Source organism: Colletes latitarsis, chromosome 11 (assembly GCF_051014445.1).
Source record: "Colletes latitarsis isolate SP2378_abdomen chromosome 11, iyColLati1, whole genome shotgun sequence".
Classification (NCBI taxonomy): domain Eukaryota; kingdom Metazoa; phylum Arthropoda; class Insecta; order Hymenoptera; family Colletidae; genus Colletes; species Colletes latitarsis.
The window spans coordinates 17477354-17486297 of record NC_135144.1 but is presented as its reverse complement, the minus strand read 5'-3'; the positions used below and the strand labels follow the sequence as shown (position 1 = coordinate 17486297).

Sequence of the window (8944 nt, the reverse complement as noted above, 5' to 3'; positions counted from 1 at the left end):
TAACAAACCCGCTAAGGATAGTGGGAGGAAGGAAATTATAATGTTGTAGTGGGAGTGAAAGTTTTTTTTAATAATCGAGCTTTAAAAGCACCCCAGTCGTCGTTTGGATAAAAGCACAGTCGAGCCACGTGCCGTGCACTTGTCGAATCGATGACCGTGTTACGCGTTGCAATCCCTCGAGATAACGGAACAACAAGGATTGTTAATTATTATTCTTGACGCTTAGGCACTTGAAAACTTCGGAATTATTTGCACACGAGGGTTATTAGATGTTGCGTAAAAAGTTCATTCGATGACCTCGTGGATTATGGGTAAATATTTTGAAACACGCGCATCTACGTAGAAGAGGCGAATTGAATATTATTCGCGCCAAATTGCTTTTTACATAATTATTGAAACGTTTATGGAGGATAAATGGAAAGCCACGTAAACGAAACTCGATGCAATATACTTTGGTTGAGAATCAAAGTTCGATGACACGTTGGAAGGAGAAAAGTTGACTGTGATTTTTTTGTTACGCGTTTACGACGACTTAAAATGGTTGATAGTAGTAATAGTAATAACGAATGCTGGGTATTCGGGTACGGATCCTTATGCTGGCATCCAGGATTCAAGTACAAGAGAAGCATGGTAGGACACGTGAAGGGCTTCTCGAGACGATTTTGGCAAGGCAATACAACTCATCGCGGTACTGCCGAAAAAGTAAGCTCCAGCGACATCTTGCAACTACAATTGTCAGTTCTCGCGACTCAACTTCGTACGTCCATCCTTTGTTTCTTTATCAATAGCCCGAGAGAATATCTATACCGAAGCCGCGAGAAGAAAGAACTAGATATTTATCTAATTACTCTGTAAACAGTTATCCGAATAAAAATGCGAATAACTAAATTTATCCGTTAATTGTCAAATGAAAATAAAAATTCAACTATTCGATTCGATTGTTCAAGAAACTCGAAACAGGTTATAATTTTCGAGAACTTATCAAGTCCGTTGTCTATGGTTCAGTAATAGAATATTACGAGATTATCTGCTATTAAATATGATAAAATTGAAAATTACCTTCAATAAATTTTCTGTCGTAAAATATGGAAATGTTGTTCTACCGAAAATACAGAGAAATATCGAAAATAGCTACTGAAGCGTGGCATCGATGCATGTTAAATGCACAGTTTCGCAACTTTTATTAAAAGACGGTCGTACGTAACATTGTAAAAGGTGTACGCATATACTTGCGTTTGATCTTCGAATTATTTCCTGTTGGTTAGTTCTATAGTTTTTCGAGCGAAGTTTGTCCGAGATATTCTATTTATACAGCCAATTTTCTTGTTCATGAACTCGCCACGTGAATGCTTTTACAAAAATTTGGCAGACATCCACGTCACGTTACAAGGATACGTTTTTGCTCGACGTTTTGTGTTTACGACAATTATACACATTATATATGTATATATGTATATGTATATATATAAGCTATGTATTTTCATTCGCGAATGTTTACAGTTGGAAAATTAGCAACATTGCGCGTTGTTATGGAAATAAACATTTTACGTATCGAGACGTAGAACGTTTCGTCGTTCCAGTTTAACTTCCAAAACGAAACTCAATTTCAAATCTTTTTTCAGTAATACGTTACGGGTTTAGAGGTATACTGGGTGTATCTTTTATTATGCACATTGTAATGTTTTCGTTATCTCTGCTGATACGAAAAAACATGTCGGGACAAATTGGTTTGGCACGAAGTTACGAATGTTATGATTCATATTATTCTCTCAAGGTCGTTTTTGTCAAGTTTCGAAGATCACCTTTCTTTGCAGATTAACATTTTTTTTCGTATCAGCTAAAATAACGAAGATATTACGATGTGTAAGATAGAGGAAACATCCTGTATACAAGGGTGATTAGAAATAACTAAAAACTTCAATACGGAAAAATAACGAATACTTTTTGTTTAGTATAAATTAGCATAGAGGGTGTTCGGCCACCCATGGGAAAAATTTTAATGGGAGATTCTAGAGGCCAAAATAAGACGAAAATCAAGAATACTAATTTGTTGATGGAGGCTTCGTTAAAAAGTTATTAACGTTTAAAGTTTCGCCCATACTGAATTTTTTTCTCGAAAGTGGGTAGGATTTCGGGGGTAGGTCTAGTTACCAAAAATTATTGTAATTGATCCCCGAAACTGAAAATAATTTTTCCAAGGTGATTTGAAACTTTTCAATTTCGTCGAAAAATTTAAGTACCTACCCCCTGTCGATTTTTCTTAAACATTCGTTTTTGATTTTTAGTAATTTTGTTTGACGCCCTACAGAAAAGTTGTCCAATACTTTTTTGTAGGTACCCATGTGCTCTACTTCAGAAAAAAGTTTCATTGAAATATATTCACTACTACAGGAGTTATGGCTGTTTGAAAATTGGACCATTTTTATGGGGTTTTTCTCATTTTGCAGTGTCAAGGACCAACTTTTCGAATATTTTTGCGATTTCTACATATTCTCCATCAAAATACGCGTAGTTTGCTTTTTTAAACATTAAAATCGTCCAATCCGTTCAAAAGTTATGACGTTTTAAAAATATGCAAGAAATTTTCTAGTGACATTTCTGGCTTGAAATTATATTTTCGGTAAGGAATTTTTCTCTCGAAAATGGTTAGGATTTCGCCGGTATGTCTATTCACCAAAAGTGATTGCAATTGACCCCTGTAACTAAATATAATTTTTTTAGTATGATTTGAAATTTTTTAATTTCGCCGGAAAATTTCACTACCTTCTCAAATTTTTTTCTCGAAAATGGTTAGGATTTCGACGGTATGTCTATTCACCAAAAATGATTGCAATTGACCCCTGTAACTAAATATAATTTTTTTAGTATGATTTGAAATTTTTTAATTTCGCCGGAAAATTTCACTACCTTCTCAAATTTTTTTCTCGAAAATGGTTAGGATTTCGACGGTATGTCTATTCACCAAAAATGATTGCAATTGACCCCTGCAACTAAATATAATTTTTTTAGTATGATTTGAAATTTTTTAATTTCGCCGGAAAATTTCACTACCTTCTCAAATTTTTTTCTCGAAAGTGGGTAGGATTTCGAGGTTATGTCTAATGACGAAAAATGTTTGTAATTGACCCCTGTAACTAAATATAATTTTTCCAGAAGTATTTGGAATTTTTTAATTTCGCCGAAAAATTTCACTACCTTCTCAAATTTTTTTCTTGAAAATAGTTAGGATTTCAGGGGTATGTCTATTCACCAAAAATGATTGCAATTGACCCCTGTAACTAAATATAATTTTTGTAGTATGATTTGGAATTTTTTAATTTCGCCGAAAAATTTCACTACCTACTCGAATTTTTTTCTCGAAAGTGGGTAGGATTTCGAGGTTATGTCTAATGACGAAAAATGTTTGTAATTGACCCCTGTAACTAAATATAATTTTTCCAGAAGTATTTGAAATTTTTTAATTTCGCCAAAAAATTTCACTACCTTCTCGAATTTTTTTCTCGAAAATGGGTAGGATTTCGAGATTATGTCTAATGACAAAAAATGTTTGTAATTGACCCCTGTAGCTAGGTATAATTTTTTCAGAATGATTTGGAATTTTTTAATTTAAGTTTTTAATAACTTTTTAGCGAAACCTCGATCAGCAAATCGATATTCTTGATTTTCGTCCTATTTTGAATTCTAGAATCTCCCATTAAAATTTTTCCCAATGTTGGCCGAACACCCTGTGTACTATTTGGAAATATTGCATGCATGTCTACCACTTATTGTTACTTGGTAGTTACGGATGTTTCTATTAAGAATGATAAAAGTTAGATACAGTTTCACGTACGCGATTAAGTTGTCGTTCTAATTTCTCCAATCGATTTAATGCTGTTATAACAATGAAAATCAGTACGTAATCATGCTCGTACGAATGATGTCTTTTGTCAACGTTTCCAATTATTTCTTATGACTATTGAATTCAATAATTTTTTTTGTTATATGAACGATTTTGCAGTGCGTAGATTATGTTTTCTTAGATACCGCGCATATGATTTATTAAGTGACTATGATTTCTCTTGGTTTCCGATTACAAGTATTACATCTTGATCGATGTGAAACCAGTTGAAACTCGTAGAAACCGATATCGTTCGAACACGATTTCGTCCTATGTGTTGTGTTACGTGTTTACGTTACATTTTTAACAAACACTGCTATCCATTGTTTTCTTTATTACTGTTTAAACGTCATTGGTTATGTTCGTTCAACGTTCGTATTTCTTTTTTGTTGCAGCCTGGGCGCGTGGCCACGTTGATAGAAGAAAAAGAGGTAATTACGAACGAGATTTACCGTCAATATCAAATTTTTATCATACTAATACAGTTTATTCTCCTCAAATCATTACTGAAAAAAAGAACCACACATTTTCACCAAAACAAAGAACTCGGTGTCATTTAATTCATCTATTATATTTATTTCTTAATATTTAATATAAATCTATTCGAAGACGAATCAATTTGAAAATGTTTGACTTTACGAATCTTGCAAGATTCGAGTTTAAATAGAAGTATCGTACACTGGACAGTCCAATAGTTACATTTCTCTAAAAACTGTTATCCGTGTTACATTGTTCCAAAAATGTTTACAACTTATTTCGAACAACCTCTAACGCGAAATCGGGAACGTTGAAGTGCAATAAATTGCTTGCATGGTCAAATCAGGGACGAAATGTATTTCTTTTAAGTTCCACGGTATTAGAAAAGTGTTTTGAATCATGTCACTCTATTAGCTTGGATAATACACGATTTACTTATTTAATTTATTCTAATCGTTTCCCTAACCGCTATTTAAGGACGATCTACTTTTCAAGCACAGTAACTACGAGACAGACGTTATCTTATTCGCGTACGGTAATTGAAATGTCCGATAATATGTAAATTGCAACGAAACCATTCACTTTGTCGACAGGGCATTGTTCATGGACGTGCGTTTCAAGTTCAGGACAACACAGCGCTACCATATTTGAAGAATCGCGAGTGCACATTGGGGGGATACGTCACGACGTTGTCGACGTTCTACAGTCGCGACGGAGATAAAGACGTGACCGCGATCATTTTCATCGCCACCTGTAAAAATGAACAATGGCTCGGAGAGGCGCCACTTAACAGCATCGCCACGCAAATTTCCGAGTGTTCCGGACCAAGCGGGCACAACGTCGAATATCTTTTAAGGTACGTTCTTACGTAGCAGTGAATTGTGGTTAGGTGACCTAACACAGACCTAACCCACACCTAACCGTTAGGTGTGGTTGGACAAATTTTATTCGCGTAAATAAAATTATCCCAATGCTGCCATCGTCTGTTCCATATTTAGGCGAGAACGTAGAGGATAAATATTGCAGCTTGCAACGACCTCGATGCGTAGAAAATCTCGTCGCCGAGAAATACCCGGAACGTCACAAAGTATTGTCGTGGACCTGATCAGATAAACATCTGACTCGTAGACTGACTCGCGATCGATTCGGCGACGAGTTTTCCGTAATTTTTATCTTTTCCTGGCCCACCAATGCGACGCAAAATAGTAAATTTTGCTCGGTAGTTCTCTTGCGCTTCTTGAACTATCGTTGCATCGGAAACGAGCACGCACGTCGCGCCGCGATCCAAATAAAGGGGAGATTACGATCTCAGTGGCCCCAACTTTGAAGGTTAACTTTGTGTTCTTGGGGTCATTCTAAGAAAAAAAGTACAGGGTGTTCCGCCACACCTGGGAAAAAATTTTGATGAGAGATTCTAGACGCCAAATAAGACGAAAATCAAGAATTTCTCGATTGATGCTTCGTTAAAAAGTTATTAAAAAATTAAATTAAAAAATTTCAAATTGCATTAAAAAAATTATTTTCAGTTGCGGGGGTCAATTGCAACCATTTTTGGTGAATACACATACCCCCGAAATCTTACCCACTTTCGAGAAAAAAATTCGAATAGGTGCTGAAATTTTTCGGTGAAAAAAAATTTTCCAAATCGTTCTAAAAAAATTATTTTCCATTGCAGGAGTCGATTACAATCATTTTTGGTCATTACACATACCCCCGAAATCCTACCCACTTTCGAGAAAAAAATTCTTTACCGAAAATCTAATGTGAGGCCAGAAATGCTTCCCTGAAATTTCATGCGAATCTTTAAAATGTCATAACTTCTGAACGGATTGGACGATTTTAATGTTTAAAAAAGTAAACTACGCGTATTTTGATGGAGAATATGTAGAAATTCCAAAAATATTCGAAAAGTTGGTCCCTGACCCCGTAAACTGGGAAAAACCCAATAAAAATGATCTAATTTTCAAACAACCATAACTCCTGTAGTAGTGAATATATTTCAATGAAACTTTTTTCTGAAGTAGAGCTCATGGGTACCTACAGAAAAGTATTAGACAACTTTTCTGTAGGGCGTCAAATAAAATTATTAAAAATCAAAATCTAATTTTTAAGAGAAATCGACAGGGGGTAGGTGCCTAAATTTTTCGGGGACAAAAAAAAATTTCAAATCGTCCTGGAAAAATTATTTTTAGTTGCAGGGGTCAATTACAATCATTTTTCGTGAATGGACATACCCCCGAAATCCTGCCCATTTTCGAGAAAAAAATTCAAATAGGTAGTGAAATTTTTCGACGAAATTAAAAAATTTCAAATCGTTCTGGAAAAATTATTTTCGGTTGCGGTGGTCAATTACAATAATTTTTTATGAATAGACCTACCCCCGAAATCCTTCCCGCTTTCTAGAAAAAAATTCAGTACGGTCGGAACTTTAAACGTTAATAACTTTTTAACGAAATCTCCATCAACAAATTAGTGTTCTTGATTTTTGTCTTATTTTGATCTCTAGAATCTCGCATTAAAATTTTTCCCAGGTGTGGCCGAACACTCTGTATATGTCACAGGTATCGAATGGGCGTGGTTTAGCCGGAAAAGTAGATTTTTTGTTTTTTATAAATCTGCAAATATCTCGGTAACTATGCGGAATATGGCAAAATATCACGAGACCTTTTTTGTAGAAAATTAAATTTCTAACAATTTATGTCTTATGATATTTTTTTATTAACTGCGCAGTTTCTGAGTATATTTATATTTCGGTGAAGTTGCAGAACAATTCCCCCCCAACGCGAAATGATGGTCAAGGGAATTGGGAAGCTTCGTTCACAACTGCTTATACGGGACTCAAGAAATGTCTCTGTATTAAAACTCAATTAGTAATGAATATTATTGAGGTATTGAGTTAAGTCTGGGTTAGTATATTATATTAACGCTTTCGTGAAATAATAATGTTGTTTAAATAATTTGTTATCATTTCACAAAACATCATTTTAATGTTTTTTATAAGAAATTCAATTTCCTACAAAAAAGGTCTCCTGATATTTTGTCATATTTCGCATAGTTACAGAGATATTTGCAGATTTATAAAAAACAAAAAAGCCAATTTACCGTCTAAACCGGGCCGATTTGGTACCTATAATATATACAATTTTTTTCTTAAAATGACCCCAAGAACACAAATTTAACCTTCAAAGTAGGGGCCACGGAAATCGTAATCGTGCCCAAATAAAGTTTATTTTATTTGCGAACAAATATTATTTATTTGTAGCGGGCAGAGTCTGTTGTTATTATTGACTCTATCCGTTATTTGCAGATTAGCGGAATTTATGCATCGTTATCTACCGGAAGCTCAAGACGAGCATCTGTTTACTCTGGAATTGTTAGTGCGCTCGCGGATAAAGGAGGAAAATATGTGCCTGAGGTTGCTGATGGGCGATCGAAATTTCAGAATAGATCTCGATAACGAAGAGATGGACGTTAGCGACGAAGACGAGTTGGACGAGGACGACGACGCGAACAATCTTAGAGAGAATACGTTCCAATTTATCTTAAGAGTACCTGACAAGACTTTGCGCTGCCTCAAAATGTAGTCCACGTGCGCAATGTTAATACTTATCGATAATAGAATGCGTATAATCGATGAAATGAGTATAGGAGATGTTTTGTACCGTTTTTCGTAAATATTTATATGTCAAAGATCGCGTATCATCTGAGAACAACGAACTGACTAGAAAAATACAAAATACTTCGTTCTCAGACGCTTTCAGCTGTCGTACAAATTGTGTTTTAAGAATTACAGAATGATATTTCGGCAGCTTAAACTTCGACTGAATAAAATATATTTTTGCACGCGTTGCTTCCATTTTCGAGTGCATTGTACACTATTCGTCGCATTCATTTATTCATCGTTCATTACGTAGTTGTAAGTTTACATAGAATGACAAATTTTGCACATCTACGTGCGAAACTTTTGTGTGATTGCGAAGGTATTTGAATACGATATCGTGTACGTGATAATATTAAAAGAATTTTATATAATTGTTGAGATCGACGAAGTATAGGGTGATACAGAATTTCAACCAGGAAACTACAAAGCTTAAATTTATCTCTTTGTAATATATGAGGCTACAAATTAGCAAGTAACTATGCTGGAATAATTACTTCTTGCTTAAATATTGTCAGAATAAACTGAGATTTCATTACCGAAAATATAATGCGTGGCCAGAAATGTTCCTCTAATTTCATTTTCTGTCTTACTTCCTTTTGTATTCATTTGTGTAACCTGTTGGTAATGAATTTCAATCCTTCCCCATAGTCGACTCGCATGTATTTACGCATACGTTACAACTACCTGCCCATCAATACTAATTCAGTGGATAGTTTCTCAATTGACGAGGACGCTAAAATCACCTCCGAATTTTTCGCTCGGTATGGCAATTGTTCGAACTGATGTACAAAAAGACACGTATTAACAAAAATTAACGAATAGAAAATGAGTAATACTACAGATACGGGGGTTATACATAGGTGTCTTGATAAATCTAAAAATTGATTGATTGACATGTATACCTATTGCACATAAACGAGGTAAAG

General features: G+C 34.8%; 1 protein-coding gene across 2 annotated transcripts; it reads left to right on the top strand.

The window, feature by feature from the left end:
- Positions 1-537: 537 nt before the first annotated feature.
- Positions 538-8665, top strand: LOC143348483 (putative glutathione-specific gamma-glutamylcyclotransferase 2). 2 transcript variants are annotated; one of them, XM_076778716.1, is made up of 5 exons: positions 538-702; positions 789-875; positions 4276-4311; positions 4951-5213; positions 7665-8665. In XM_076778716.1, the coding sequence occupies exons 1-5, from the start codon at positions 538-540 to the stop codon at positions 7939-7941; spliced, it is 828 nt and encodes a 275-aa protein (XP_076634831.1). In that variant the 3' UTR covers positions 7942-8665. The 2 variants fall into 2 exon arrangements, with proteins under 2 accessions (XP_076634831.1, XP_076634832.1); XM_076778717.1 differs by lacking the exon at positions 789-875.
- The last annotated feature ends 279 nt before the right edge of the window (positions 8666-8944 follow it).

Bases quoted from the DNA above. Each gene is read 5' to 3' on its own strand.
- LOC143348483 (XM_076778716.1), top strand. From the start codon at position 538: ATGGTTGATAGTAGTAATAGTAATAACGAATGCTGGGTATTCGGGTAC. The intron at 876-4,275 runs GCGAATAACTAA...TTTTTGTTGCAG, and splicing joins ACAGTTATCCGAATAAAAAT to CCTGGGCGCGTGGCCACGTT. The intron at 4,312-4,950 runs GTAATTACGAAC...CTTTGTCGACAG, and splicing joins CGTTGATAGAAGAAAAAGAG to GGCATTGTTCATGGACGTGC.